The 15,613-nt window shown below is 40.8% G+C and overlaps 2 protein-coding genes across 3 annotated transcripts; both read left to right on the top strand.

Annotated features, from left to right (window-relative positions):
* The first annotated feature begins 1,868 nt into the window (after positions 1-1,868).
* Positions 1,869-14,393, top strand: LOC108369974 (uncharacterized). Of its 2 annotated transcripts, XM_017625205.1 has the most exons (3): positions 1,869-2,075; positions 2,260-2,474; positions 12,650-14,393. In XM_017625205.1, the coding sequence occupies exon 3, from the start codon at positions 12,658-12,660 to the stop codon at positions 13,801-13,803; it is 1,146 nt and encodes a 381-aa protein (XP_017480694.1). In that variant the 5' UTR covers positions 1,869-2,075; positions 2,260-2,474; positions 12,650-12,657; the 3' UTR covers positions 13,804-14,393. The 2 variants fall into 2 exon arrangements, with proteins under 2 accessions (XP_017480694.1, XP_017480693.1); XM_017625204.1 differs by having other exon boundaries at positions 1,869-2,474.
* Positions 3,451-8,068, top strand: LOC108369973 (uncharacterized). Its single transcript, XM_017625203.1, has 3 exons — positions 3,451-3,991; positions 4,064-6,933; positions 7,904-8,068. Exons 1-3 carry the CDS (start codon positions 3,451-3,453, stop codon positions 8,066-8,068), a joined length of 3,576 nt encoding a protein of 1,191 aa, XP_017480692.1.
* Positions 14,394-15,613: the final 1,220 nt, after the last annotated feature.

The following is a 15,613-nucleotide window of genomic DNA, read 5'->3' as shown; positions in this document are numbered from 1 at the left end:
CACTTCATTAGTTCTGCTAATATTCCTTGTTCAAATTAAATTAATTTTAGTTTTGCTCGCAGTTTTTTTTATTTTTTTTGGTTTATCATAAAGAATTTTTGCCCGATCGCTTTAATCAGAGTAATCGAAGTAGTGAAGGAAATTTAGTTGGAGTTGTCAAAGACTCACACACGAGGCCCTTTCCAAGCTCCAATGTGGAAGCATTGGAAATATATGTTGTATGCGCTAATCACGTTTTTTGCAGCTCACCCATCTCTTTGATGCAGGCGCATCCATCGGATGAGAGAGCGGTAAGTGCTAACATTTAAGCTTATTTACACACATACACATATACAGTGACAATGTTTTAGCATTTGGGTAGAGCGAGGGAGTGACGAAATTTAATCCCACTTCTCATAGTGGAACAGGTTAGAATAGAAACATTTTGAATATTTGAAACGATACAAATACATATATTTTTGTTCTGAGTTTAGCATGTTCGAAGTAACACACGCTAATATATAAGTGCGTTTATTTACATGCAAACTTGCGATCTGCAATCGCGAAAAAATAGAAGTGTAACGCAGTGAGATTGGATGACAGGCATATGAATATACAGATACAATTGAATAGGGGGATTTGAGATTCGAGCACAGAATATAGGTAATTTAAGAATAGTCATTTTTTTATTAAGAATTAATAAATATTTAGATAGTTAATTTTTTTTTGTGAAATTGTGAAATACATGAGCTGGCTTAAATAAAAGGGACGTTTATATATTGTAATCTAAAAAAAAAAAAAAAAAAAAAGAGTTTGAAGTCTTGATGAGGCAATACTATAGAGGAATACGAGCGGCTAAGTTAAGATCAGTGGTGTGGGGTGTTGCACTAGTGCAACAGAGGGGAAATGGGTGTGTCGACAAGACGATAAGACAGACATGAGACTGAACGGACCATAGACCCTTGAATACATACGAACTATCGTCAGGTATAGGGGACCTTGCGGAGTAGTTGGAGTCGTGGCAAGGTCCATGGCTGCTTCGTGTATACCAGCAGATGGGGAAGGATGACTCCGCCTGACCGGACCGTTTTCCTTCTTTTCCTGCTCTCTCTTATTCTCGAATCTCCGTTTTCCAGGACAAGGCATGACTCTACTTGATTTTGTTGTAGGTGAGATAGGTGGTAATGCCGTATCCATCGACTAGATTACTACGTTTTTGGGGAGTTTTAATTTTGTGCAGCCAACTGTTTAGGCTACCGAACGTGGGGTTCAGCACTGCTCGTACGTGAGGCTTGCAGCGTGTCTACACGGGGTTTTGGGGAGAGTATGGCATCCACATTTGGAGCGAGTGCTTCGAATGTTGACGTGCCACACCAACACTTTATTTTGGGGAAGATAGCCGACTTTGACCATGGACAGTGACCAACGGACTAATGCACACCCATAATGACCTCGCCGAGGTGCAACATCAAACACACACACCAACTCGATACACAATAGCTTAAACGAAGAAAGGGTTACATACGTATGTACGCAGTTTGCTAAGTTTTTATTTCTTTTGCTGTCTTTTGTTTGAAATTTTAAGAGGCGAAATTGCATTTTTTTATTGGATTTTTAATTATTACATTGATTTTTTTTGTATTCCTATCACTACTTTTGAAACCTTAGTTTAGAAAGAGTGAACTTACATGCGTACATATGTACATATAATTGAATTGTTTTTGTTATATTCCTTATTGCACATTCTAAACTTCTACTGTAGATAAGATACTGAATTTTATCCCTGAATTGATTTTTTTTATTGCTATTGTTTAGGCCTTAAGCCTAAATATTTCCAAATATAATGCACCACCCTAATGTGTCATTCACATATGTGTACAATTATGCATGCATACTTGTACACATGTACGTATATTATATATTCGCGCCGTTAGTTTAAGTTTCCCGCCGGATAAAGTATCTTTCGTTGAATTTCCCCTCAACGTCTTTTCTTTGTCCGGCGGTTCGAACGAAAATCACGGCTTTAGATTTTTTTCACTTTCACATCGGGAGACCAAGGAGAAAGAACTGCAGCTACCAGGCCACATTATTTTCAGGTAAAACCATTGTAAACCAACATATCTAAATCAAATCAAAATACTTGGAGAATTAATAAAACCATTAAACTAAACCGAGTTTTATTTGTCTTTTTTTCCTATTATTTTCAAACCTCATTGTGACCATTTTGCGCACCACACCTGAGCCGCACTGCGTCACACTGACGTTTTTATTGGTCCTTAGGAGCCGTAAAACCAACATACAGTCCACATTAGAAGAAAAAGCGAACCCAAGAAGTAATTGAGCCACTTCTACGAAAAAGGAATTTGGTCACATCAAGCTGCACATAACAGCGATCCTGCTACAGCCACAGCCACACTAATTCGTGCCACGAACCAGAAAAACACTGATAACATCATCGTCCAACAAGCAGTTTCACCAGCTACTAGGAAACTAAGGTACGTGGTTACAAATTCAAGTGCACAAAAAAAAAATTACCAGATATAACCTCAAAGTGAATCCAAGCGAGTTGAAGTGATTTGTGAGAAAAAACAAAAAAAAAAAAAGTTGAACTTGTGCAAATAACCGCAGTGAAGAGTGTCCATCGACATTAACAGTTCGTAATTGGTGCACCGTGCAACCTACACATATCACAGTGAACAGTGGCATATATGTAACTTAAATATCAAAGTGCAGCACACATTGCTTTCCGGCTCACTACATATTGCAACAATTTTTTGGTATTTTGCCACTTGCCACATTCGATTTGCTACTCGAGTTAACAAAGCGCCGATAAATTTCACTTTCAATTTCGTTGTGCATAAGCAATTTAATTCGTGCAGCACATTTCTTAAATTTGCATTACACTGATTCACTGTGTTTGAGGTCACATAACCTCAAATTTTTAATTTCCTTCACATTTTTTTTCACAAAAATCACTTCACCACGCTAAATTCAGTCCATTTGCGAAATATTTGCTGGTAAAAATTGAAATTAAGTCCATTTGGATTAGTTTTGACGACGTTGCGTTGGGTGTACACACGAATTTGTGCATACATATATGCTTATACATATATATATATACCTTCGTCGGCAGTGTTGGGTGGCGAGTAGCACATAAACATATATATACATACATATGCTTATCACTTTTCTGAAAAAATAAAAAAATCATCAATTTTCTGAAAGAGATATCAATTTTAAATCGTAGTGTTTTCTTGACTGCTTCTGGGTTTTGGCTCGTAGAGTTTAAACAAGCTACGTTGGTACTCTTATACTCTTTTCGACAATTTGGCAAAAGTTTCGCTGTGCATTTATACATATACGACAGTTTGGAATATACACGGTCTATTCCTATTTATAGTGAACATACTTCTTTCGAAAACTACAACAAATTTTAATTCGTAAAGAGTAATCTGAAGATCAATTACCGCAATGGAAACCTTTATTCGTTTGGCAGAATCTGTAATCGAATTTGAATCAGATTACAATAGCACACCAGCCACAGAGCAAAACAAACACGGCCTTGCAATACAGCAAGACGAACTAAAGGCTTTGTGGGAAAAGACCAAAGTAGCTTATGACGCGATCATAAATAAAGAAGGAATTTCTAAAGATGACATTAAAGCAATTAGACGGAAACATAAGGGCTCGTTTTCCAGCTATGTCAAATGCATGTCGGTAATGGCTAGTCAGTCTGAGACGCTTGTAAATGCAGAGAAGGATGTACAAGATCAGTCGGTTCGTGAACACAATATTCACCTTCCTCCGTGTGACACAGATGTGTTCAAGGGCGACTATCTGTCATGGCCATCGTTCCGTGACATGTTCACAGCCATATACATCCTAAACAAGCGGCTCACCCCTGTTGAGAAACTATTTCACCTGAATCAGAAGACTCAAGGGGAAGCCAAAGACATAGTAAGAAAATGTCCACTCACCAATGAAGGTTTTCAAACGGCCTGGAATAACCTGTGTGAGAGATATGAAAATAAGCGTATCCTCATAAATACGCAACTAAAAATTCTTTTCAACCTAATTTCCATAGATAATGAGTGTGGTAGCTCACTGAAGAAGTTGCAGCGCGATATAAATAATTGTTTATCAGCGCTCAAGAGCCATAATATTGACATCTCGAATTGGGATGCAATTATTGTATATCTATGCTCAACTAAACTTCCCGACTGTACGCTGGCTCTATGGGAACAAACCATAGATCACAAGAAAGATTTACCAAAGTGGGAAGACATGGACAAGTTCCTATCGAATAGGTTTCAAACCTTGGAAACCATGTCAGGCATAAAGGGCACAAAGTCTGTAAAAGCGTCAAAGCCGCAAAACACCAGACATCCCTCAGAAGCCCCCACAAAAAGACTTGGCGCGTTCCAAACAAGCGTAACCAAGTACACATGTAAAATGTGCCAAACAAATGAGCACAAATTACGCCGCTGTTCCCATTTCCTAAAGCTAACGCCAACTGAAAGGATAGAGTTTTTAAAGAGCAACAATGCTTGCCTGAATTGTCTGAGTTCTGGACATACTGTGTCAAGATGCACAAGCCCTTTCAATTGCGGCACGTGTCACTCGCGACATCATACGCTCCTGCACACCCAGACAATTCCGCCAAAGGCAACACCGCCTCAAACGCCACCGAGCTCTGCCAAAGATGTTGCCTCAACCTCGCAACAAGCTGCAGCAAGGCGTAACTTCAATAAAACTAACTCCGGTAAAAGCAAAAACGTTAAGTCTAATTATGCAAATATGAACTCAGGTGTACTTTTAGGAACGGCTCGTGTAAATATACGTCTCAATGGTACAGATTTTTCAGCACGAGCACTCATTGATTCTGGTTCGGAGTGTTCCTTTATAACAGAACGACTCAAACGCAGAATCAACCTGCCATCTAAGAAGATGTATGCCAAAGTTTCAGGCATAACGAATTCAACCTCTGCTCAGGTCAAGGAGGCATGCAACATAGAACTACGGTCCCCTGTTGACCCACTGTTTAGTCTACATGCAACAGTGCTCGTGCTGACAAAATTAACTGGAAATCTTCCATCCTGCCATATCAGCGCTATGACTATGCAGGCATTTCCAGATCTGATTTTAGCAGATAAAAGGTTCTACGTTAACGAAGAAGTAGACCTAGTACTTGGCGGAGACATTTATCCCCAAATTATTTTGTGCGGCTTGAAGAAAAATGTTCTCAGTACACTTCTTGCCCAAGAAACCGTGTTCGGTTGGATTTTAACCGGTCGCACAGAAGCACCAAATCCAACAAACAACATAGTTTCTTATCATAGCGAAGTTGCCTTGGATCAACAACTAACAGCTTTCTGGGAACTAGAAGATATACCGAAAAACAAAAATTTAAACGAAGACGACAAGTATTGTGAAGAGCTTTATCGGAAAACGACTGAGAGAAACCCAGATGGAAAATATGTAGTCTCGCTACCATTTAGGCAGGAATTTCCAGCAAACATTTGCCTAGGCCCCTCTCTTAAAAAAGCATGCTCTCAGTTCTTCCGGAATGAGACACGGCTTACAAAGGATCCCGTCCTGCAAAAGGAGTATAATAGGGTACTAACAGAATATGAATCACTGGGACACATGTCCAGGATAAATGGTAGCATTTCAGCAGACTCTTCCGATAATTACTTTCTACCCCATCACGCTGTGATAAAGGCGGAAAGCACCTCTACAAAAGTTCGGGTCGTCTTTAATGCCTCAAGCCAGACGGCTAATGGTACAAGTTTAAATGACGTACTTTACCCAGGTCCAGTACTCCAAGCAGATCTTCCAATATTAATACTCCGCTGGAGATTATATCGGTACGTTTTTAATAGCGACATCGAGAAGATGTACCGCCAAATTTGGGTGAATAACAACCATACCAAATACCAGCGAATAGTTTATCGTACAAACCCGAACGAACCTGTAAGTCTATATGAATTAAAGACTGTCACTTTCGGGATTAATAGCGCACCTTACCTCGCGATAAGGACACTTCTGCAATTAGCCGACGATGTAGAGAATTCTTTCCCAATAGCATCTAACATACTACGAAAGTGCATGTATGTGGATGACGTGTTAGCTGGAGGACATAGCGTCGACTCTACCATTAAAGCAAGAGATGAAATCTCAGAAGTGTTACGATCAGCTGGTTTTCCACTACGGAAATGGACCTCAAATTGTCAGGAAATTCTTAAGGGCATCCCAAAAACGGACCTTCTTAGCGAAGATTTCTTAGCATTCGAAGACACCAGCACGGTTAAGGCTCTGGGCATAAGGTGGAATGCCCATACGGATTTATTTTATTTTATGGTCAGACCATTGGAGGAGCACGACACTATTACGAAAAGGGCGATGCTGTCAGCGATTGCCAAGCTTTTCGATCCACTGGGATGGCTCGCACCAATAGTCATCGTAGCCAAAATACTCATGCAAAGTATTTGGCTAGAAGGCACAGACTGGGATGAGACTGTGTCTGATACTATTTTAGAACGTTGGCAGCATTTTACGAGACATTACCACGAAATAGATAATATCAGAATATCTCGATGGGTATACTTCTCACCTGGAGACACCATAGAGATACATGGTTTCTGCGACGCATCAGAAAAAGCATATGCGGCTACGGCATATATGCGTGTCAAAAGAGATGACAAAATTTTGGTCAATCTACTTTTGGCAAAAACCAGAGTAGCCCCCGTCAAAACTATATCGCTACCACGACTGGAGCTTTGCGGAGCAGTACTGCTCGCAGAAATCATAGAATCTATAATCAACAACCTCAACCTAGGACCAGTGAAGACACATCTATGGACGGACTCGACCATCGTACTCGCATGGATACGAAAGCCGCCTTGTTCTTGGTCAACCTTCGTCGCCCACCGAATTACGAAAATCGTAGAAAAAGTAGGGGAGAAGGACTGGCTACACGTAGACTCGGCCTCAAATCCAGCCGATTTGGCTAGCAGAGGACTACCTGCGTCAGAATTGGTCAACAATTCTTTGTGGTGGCAGGGACCTTCTTGGCTGCAAGAAGACAACTCCAAGTGGCCCGCTCAAGGAACAGACTATCATACAGAAGTTGAAGAAAAAAGAGCACACACTTATGCGACAACAAGAGCAAATGATATCGATATTCTTGACCGTTTTTCCGATCTACCGAGAGCTTTGAGAGTTTTATCATATGTTATGAGATTCTATCGAAGAACTCATTCCAAAACAAAAGCTTCATTTCAGGAAAATTCTTGTTTAATTTCATCTAATGAAATTAAAACAACGGCAGAAATCCTGATAAAAATCTACCAGAAGCATTATTATGGTGAAGAATACGCAAACTTGAAGTCTAAAAAACCAATCGATGCGAAGAGTGAAATCCTTCCGCTTAATCCGTTCATCGATAAACATGACATCATCAGAGCCGGAGGTCGCCTTGGAGCATCCCAGGACTTAGCATACAATGAACGCCACCCGAGCATTATCCCGTATAACAGCAGGTTGTCCCGCCTTATTGTATCGTTTATTCACAAGGTCTCCTTGCATGGAGAGAATCAACTGATGCTACGCCTCATCCGTACCCAATACTGGATTCCCAAAGTCAAGAACTTGATCAGGTCCACTATCCATAATTGTAAGACATGCATTATCTTTAAAAAACGGTCACAAACTCAACTTATGGGAACTCTTCCTCCGGAACGCACTACATTTACTCGCGCTTTCACCAATACGGGGGTAGACTTTACTGGACCTTTTGATGTTAAAAGTTACCGCGGCAGAGGTTGTCGAGTTTCTAAAGGGTATGTCTGTTTATTTGTTTGTTTCACGACAAAAGCGATTCACTTAGAAGCTACTAGTGATCTTAGTACCCCATCTTTTCTAGCGGCGTTCGCACGGTTCGTGGCTAGAAGAGGATGTCCGAGAAATATTTACTCCGACAACGGCACTAACTTTGTCGGAGCCTCACGATCCTTACGATCTGAATTTAAAGCTTTTCTGTCTGAAACCCGAGAAAAAACTATCTCGAAATACAATCATCAAATGCTGACGTGGCATTTTATACCCGCTGCAGCGCCTCACATGGGAGGACTGTGGGAAGCGGGCGTAAAGAGCTTCAAAAGCCACTTTAGAAAAATTGCGTCCGCCCACAAATACACCTTTGAAGAGCTTAGTACTCTTTTATGCCGTATTGAGGCATGCCTCAATTCACGGCCACTGAGTCCCTCTTCAAATAACCCTACTGACCTGGAGCCGCTTACTCCAGGCCATTTTCTCATCGGTGGACATCTTCTAGCCCCACCAGAATTAGACGTTAATGAAACTCCTGCCTCCATAGTGAATCGGTGGCAAAAACTCAAAGCACTGAATCAAACTTTCTGTAGGCGATGGAAAACAGAGTACCTAACCGAACTTCAAAAACGCATTAAGTGGAAGCATCCCAAAGAAAATATCAAACCTGGTGATCTGGTCGTCATCAAGGAAGACAACTTAACCCCCACTGAGTGGAGGTTAGGACGAGTTGTCAACGTACACCCTGGTGCCGACAGCAGAGTACGAGTAGTGGACATCTCGACGGAGAAAGGTCAAGTCACAAGACCACTGGTGAAGTTGGTTCTACTCCCGCCATACAACGATGGAAACTCGGAGCCAACAACTGCCTCATAAATTACCCCTCACCACTTTACTACATTCCACTTCCTTTTACCACAACATTCCACTTCTAGGTAGTAGGAGGGATACCATGTCTAACCTTTTTTGAGATAACTTGTTTTTAGTACCATGGAGTATATTTTGTTTTTTTTTTTTGTATTTGGCGTGATGGTTCTTACCCGAGTTACCCCGGGTTGATCTGGCTATACAAAAACGACCATCCTCAGATCTGAATCCATAATTAAAATAACTGCAGAAGTAGCGAACTACTCCGCCTCAGAATAAAAGCAAACAGTAGAAAACTAGCAAGTTTAACCCGATAAGTTTTTTTGTTTCAAAATCTTCAACCTCTCAAGCTTGCTGGTTTTCTATCCGCTTTATTTAGAAGAGATTGCATAAACTGTGTAGGCAGTTTATAGTGTAAGACCCGCCCGAAAGGAACAATTTAAAATAATACAAAAAAAATATTTAAAAACTCACATATCTTCGGTTCCAAAAGGGTTCGGTTCGGTGACAATCAGCTTCTTTTTGTTTGTGTTTTGTTGTTCGTAATCGCACGATACGCAGCATGTCGTTATGCCAGCAATCCCTGATAAAAAACACAAACCAATTAGGCCTCGAATAAACGGTTAACAACAAAAAAAGAAGGTAAGAACATAAAACTTTGTTACCAGACCAACGACATTTCGAATAAGGATGATGATGGAAGTAGTAGAAAACCAGGATACTACCCCGAAGAGAACCGTCAGCTGGAATGGGGACCCGCAAGCCAGACTGGAACCTATACCATTGAATAAAGACTGTTAAAAATTTCACTTGGGTTTTGATGATACAGGTATCCAGATTATGTGCAATTGACCAGGTAAATGTTGCATGCGCGGGGTGTGTTTCGAACACAATAATTTTTTTTTAATTATCTCCAGTAGAAAACAAACAGGATCTCTAGTTGTTTTCTTTCGTATTCGGACATTCTTCAAAATACGCGTCAATCTCGTTGTAGTAGTCCATGTCGGATTTCCTATATCATCAGTGGTGTCGATTGCGTTCCGATTACCGGACACTGCTTTTTCAGCCGTCGAATCATTGGACGCGATTAAATTAAGTAAACAAATATTTACACATTTTTTATTAGTAAATCGCAGCAAGATTGCACATTTTTAAATTTAACGAACTGATTGATTCACGTTATTGTTGACAACCGTGTGCCACAAACCTGCTTACAAATTCGTCCTTGTTAGTTTTTATCAATTTGTTTTTTCTTTCGTTTTTTTTTACCCATTAAATAATCACCATAGTGAAAATTCACGTTGCAGTGCGTTAGCTTCAATTGTGGTGAATTTGAAACTATGTGGCTCCAAAGCTTGGAGTTCCATGTTAGAATGATAGGCATCGACAGGTATACAGGAGATGTCGCGAATCTTATCGATACCTTGCGAAGCTTTGCGAAAAGCTGTTTTTAACTGGTATTAATCAAACTGTGGTACTGTTCGCAAAAGGCTTCTAATTCAAATGGAAATTTTCGTATTTTCAGGCATAAGTGGCAGTGTCGAGTAGACGTGACAAAACTATGGCACCTGTAGGGAGTTTGTAGTATAATGAGTTAAAAGGTGCAACAGGTTCCATACCGCCAGGATCTCATAGTTGAAGATTGATTTGTTTCTCACCAACATTGTAGTCACGGTCTATATGGCCCAAGCCCAGCGTAAATTTGCGATCGGTATCTGTTTCAAATGAGTTGTTAGTGAAATAGCGAAACAATGAACTTTTTCCCACTCGCCACTCGCCAAAGATTGTCCCCCTTTGCGTTGGAATGTGTACTAACTCCGTACTGAAATAGCACTACATTAATTTTTACCAGATAAAACAAAATTTAGTATTTTCCGGGCATACCGCCCGCTTTTCGCCGTTACATTGCAAACTTCTTTAAAAACCTTTTCTTTTTTTTGCAAAAAAAAAAAAAAACTGCCATGCCTAGCGAAAAGATTATGGCAGCAAGGCAATTACAAAAGAAATATCTGATCAAAATAAGTCGCGCGCCGCAGTGAAAAGGTCTACAACCCCTATGGCAAGCTTGCGAAATCGTCAGTATGGTGAAGCGAGATGGAGCTTAGTCACGATCACATACAAACGGAGGGTAAAAGGATTCTCGAGCAGCTGACGAATTAAGGCCAGTTTACTGAACTAATGCGGTGTATACAATCGCCTACTAGAAACGTATGCATACTTGCTATGCATTTTCTAACCTATGTCATTTTACCATTTAGTCTGAGTTCCATTATATGATGTATATCGTTGTCTGTCCTGTGAGCGCTTTCGCTAAACAACCACGAATTCAGGAAATATTCGAAATGGAATGGAGCAAAGTTCGACTGATCTAATTTGCTACCCGAAGGACAGTTTGGGGTATGTGATTCGTACTGGTTTGAAAAACTCATATTGATAATTCGCTTGTTTTATATACATATTTGGGGTATACTAGTGGACAGAATTGCGCCTTTTAAGCACATATGTATGTACGACTAAGATGCCCATTTAACCGAACTATAATCATTTATTCATAGCTGCATGGAAGATTGTGGCATAAAGTAGGTATTGAATAACTCACTATGGCGTTGCTTAGTCAATCAATGAAAAGGCAGCAATTTGGAAAATCTGTTTATCCAGAAAAGCCAGCAAATTAATCGGGTACTTACTTCGATTAAGTCCCTCGATGTTGGTGTTATTTGCCGAAAAATAACACCAGCAGAAACTATGCCCAGCAACATCCTGTAATTAAGAAAAAATTACATTCAAACATAGCTATATAATACGATATTTTACGCATACTCACCTAACCTTAAGATTACACAACCGCCGCGTGCCAGAAAAATATAATTGAAATGAAATATGAATTCGCCGTGTATGTATACGGATTTCCATTGAATTCATTCTGACATTTTTTTTCTTTTTTTTTCAATGAAGAAATATCATTTCACCTTGTATGTATGTATACGGTTTTCCATTGTATAAATTCGCCTTGAATGGTTTCTGACAATTGTACCAATGTACATACATACATGCATTCCACAAAGTGAACGTAGTATGTCGGTCAGCGTTCGGAACTTACTGCAATGGCAGTAGATCTACACACTTCTTAGCGAAATTGAATTTTCTACTGCGGTTTTCAACTCTTGAATTTTTTACCACCACTTGAATTATGACAATATATTTTGAGTCAGTAAAGATGTTTCTGCAACAAAGCATATAGTACCGTAAATATATTTTATTGTTGGGATAAAAATGTTAAAAAAAAAAAAAAAGATGCATTGTCATAAGCCCATATCAATGCACTAACCTTTTATAAATATTTCACATATTTTTATGTAAAATTCAAAATGGAATAAGACATTTTGTAATAAAATTTGAAATTAAACTTATGTATTCTGCTGCATATGAGCTACCCTGTTTTTAGACGAGTATCGCCTACAGTGGCATCCAAACCTTTTTTTTTGGGTGGCAGACTAGTTGTAGGGTTGCGAGAATGGCTAAAAACTCTCCAAATGTAGAGTAATACGTTTTCGACAACTTCATGCAATGAAGTTGAACTGCTAATTACGAATATTAGTAGATCAAGTCATCAACGGAAATGATTTTTTTTCACTTAATATTGGCACTTCCAAACATCATAAAGACAATTTACAATTTTCGATGTAATAAAAATTTAACTTTGCCAAGGCATCCCTGCTCAATGGAATGTATGGCATTTGTGCGATCCACTTTTCATTTCTTTGTGGGTCGAAATCTTGCCTTATACATAATTTACACGAGTCAGTTTGCGCCGTACGAATGATAAACCCATTTACACAAACCAAACTGTTCTTATGCATCAGCGAAATAGTTATGCCCTTAATGTAATTAGCCAATGTCGATACACTCGCCACCCAACAACTCATATCAAGCGTAAAACTCGAACCAACGTAAAGTATCGACACAATTTCAGAGGAAACGATGTCTCAATTTGCCGCAATGAGGAAAAGGGCCGAACAGCGCGCCCATCGCTATCCGCAACCATGTCGCCTATGCGACGCAAATCATCCGATCAGGCTTTGCCCTTTGTATCGTGCGAAGTCGCCAGAGGAAAGATTGCGTGAGGCCTTACTAGGACGCTACTGCGCTAATTGCCTCGCGATGAATCACGAATTAAAAGACTGCGTGAGCGAAGGCAGATGTAAACGATGTGGCGAAAAGCACCACTCGACACTACATTTCGAGGATGAACCCAGCACATCGAAAAAGTCATGGGCCCAACAGGTGGAGGAGGAAGAAGAAAATTCCGATGGTGTAATCTCGCTACTTGCGTCCGATTCTGGAACGGAAACGCGGCCTTTCCGTCCAGATACCGAAGAAGGTGCACTTTCAGGCGATGTAGCGGAGACTCGGCCTCTCCGCGCATTCGCAGAAGGGGGATCGGAAACTAGGCCTTTTCGACCCCTATTGCAGCACGAGCGGAACCGGTTACGTGGAGCGGAAACCAGGCCTTTCCGCCTGCGTAATCCCAGACGCAAGTCCTCTCGACGCACACAAAAGGAAGGTAGACTGGCGACTCGGCCTCACCAGCTATCGAAACGACGTACGTTCCGAAACGGAATCTTGGGTCACCATACCATAGCTGCGCCAACACTTCAACCAATGATCGCTATCGCTCCGACTGCAGTCGTTAAAGTAGAAGCTGGAGGGCGCCTACATTTGATCCGCGCGCTTGTCGACGTATGTTCCCCTCGAACTATAATATCACTTGACTTAGCCCGAGAGTTGCGCCTGGACGAGACGCGCGTTAGCGGAGAAAGAGGTTGTCTGTTATGCTTACGGGGAAAATATGGGCAAAATAAACGGGTAGCAACTCACGCTATTGCGCTACCCAATTTTAGCAGAATAAGCCCATCTAGCAACGCGGATGCCTCAGTGGCTGAGCCGTACGCGCATATACGCTTAGCGGACCCTCGCTTTTATGCGTCCGCACCGATACGCGTGATCCTGGGAACCGACGTTTACGCAGATATTTTATTACCTGGGACACTGCCCACAACATTTGGACCACTGCTCGCCCAAAGCACCATATTTGGTTGGGTGCTGTCCGGGGTCTCTAGAGCGTAACTTTCCTTTTTTTACATACATACATTACATCTAAATTATCATACTCTAAAATGAAATAAAATAATGAATTTAAATAAAGTGCATTTGAAAAAGTAACCACGTACATTTCCTTAATTACCACTTATATTTACATCTGCAGTAGCACTCCATAAAGGAAGGACGAACTCTACCTTAATGAATGCCGACGCTGCTGCCTGATTTGATCATTAACATCAAGACATAGAAAACATTTGTTTGTAAAAACCATGTGCGCTTGGTAGCTGAAACGCGGCCGATATTTAGATGTTGCTTACCGCAAGGGGGCCGGGATGTTTAGGCCTTAAGCCTAAATATTTCCAAATATAATGCACCACCCTAATGTGTCATTCACATATGTGTACATTTATGCATGCATACTTGTACACATCTACGTATATTATATATTCGCGCCGTTAGTTTAAGTTTCCCGCCGGATAAAGTATCTTTCGTTGAATTTCCCCTCAACGTCTTTTCTTTGTCCGGCGGTTCGAACGAAAATCACGGCTTTAGATTTTTTCACTTTCACATCGGGAGACCAAGGAGAAAGAACTGCAGCTACCAGGCCACATTATTTTCAGGTGAAACCATTGTAAACCAACATATCTAAATCAAATCAAAATACTTAGACAATTAATAAAACCATTAAACTAAACCGAGTTTTATTTGTCTTTTTTTCCTATTATTTTCAAACCTCATTGTGACCATTTTGCGCACCACACCTGAGCCGCACTGCGTCACACTGACGTTTTTAGCTATTCTTTTATAACCTTTATTTCTATTTTTTGTTGTTAACTCCTAGTTTAAGTGGTGAATTCAAGATTTTTTTTGATTCTACCTTTATAACACGAGTCGAAGACCAATAAATATATTAGGTTGAAGTTTGTAGTAAACATTTTTGAAAATTGTCGTTTTTTACGATCTGTGCTTGGTAATTTGAGATCTGCATTGGCTCCCAAGACAAATTTCCTCACTGGTGTGATAGTGCGAGTGAATGGGGAGCGAGATAATCGTGAAAGAGTTATTGGTGGACTGGGATTATTTGGAGGAGATAGACCGGTTACGCGAAGCCTTGCCAGAGCACTAGAGGACCAGGTGGTAGGTTCCTTATTCAACCAAATAGATACGAGGCACACCGTCCAGTGGACTTCGTCCCAACAGATTTTTTTTAATAGGTGCGCTACTCGGGTCTTTGGTACAACGGAAGGGAATCGGCCAAACGTGTCCATTGAAAACGAGGGAGTATATAGTAGCCAAACGAAAGTTTAAGTTTTTGCAGGAAGATACACGCAATTTTGGAAATGTCTGAAACAGATTCGCCAGGTGCCGGGTGCGGTGCAAACCAGGTGGAAAATAACCATGGCGGTGACTCGGAAGCGGGACGTCCTAAGCCTCCGGAGAGCGGACCTACTTCAACTGCGACCAATATCGATCAGCTGAACCGTTTAAAGGCGATGATGGCACAACAAAATGATATGATGGCGCAGTGTATGAACGAGGTCCGCCACATAAGGACTAATGTCTCTGATTTGAGTCACCGAGTCACCGAAATGGAAACATCGGTTCAGGCAGTGGGTACCAACCCAACATCAGCATCGAAACCAGGGCCTAGAAAACAAGTAGAAGACAAAAGTCGAGGAGATAACGATCCATCCCGCGAGCCACCCAAGTGGAAGAAGATAGATCTTGACAAGTGGCACATGAAATTTGATGGATCCGGGAAGGGCATTACCGTCGAAAGCTTCCTTTCTAGGATAGAGAAGATGAGGGCACAATATGAGATATCTTATTATCA

This window comes from Rhagoletis zephyria, unplaced genomic scaffold (genome assembly GCF_001687245.7).
Source record: "Rhagoletis zephyria isolate East Lansing unplaced genomic scaffold, Rhagoletis_zephyria_1.1 Rzeph_scaffold_03937, whole genome shotgun sequence".
Lineage (NCBI taxonomy): Eukaryota > Metazoa > Arthropoda > Insecta > Diptera > Tephritidae > Rhagoletis > Rhagoletis zephyria.
Note: the sequence above shows the minus strand (reverse complement) of the source record. Positions and strands in the feature narration are given on the sequence as shown.

Excerpts from the sequence above, each read along its gene's own strand:
- LOC108369973 (XM_017625203.1), top strand. The coding sequence starts at position 3,451 with ATGGAAACCTTTATTCGTTTGGCAGAATCTGTAATCGAATTTGAATCA. Across the intron at positions 3,992-4,063 it reads AACGGCCTGGAATAACCTGT|ATAATGAGTGTGGTAGCTCA; the intron begins GTGAGAGATATG and ends TAATTTCCATAG. Across the intron at positions 6,934-7,903 it reads TTACGAAAATCGTAGAAAAA|CGGCGTTCGCACGGTTCGTG; the intron begins GTAGGGGAGAAG and ends CATCTTTTCTAG.
- LOC108369974 (XM_017625205.1), top strand. The coding sequence starts at position 12,658 with ATGTCTCAATTTGCCGCAATGAGGAAAAGGGCCGAACAGCGCGCCCAT.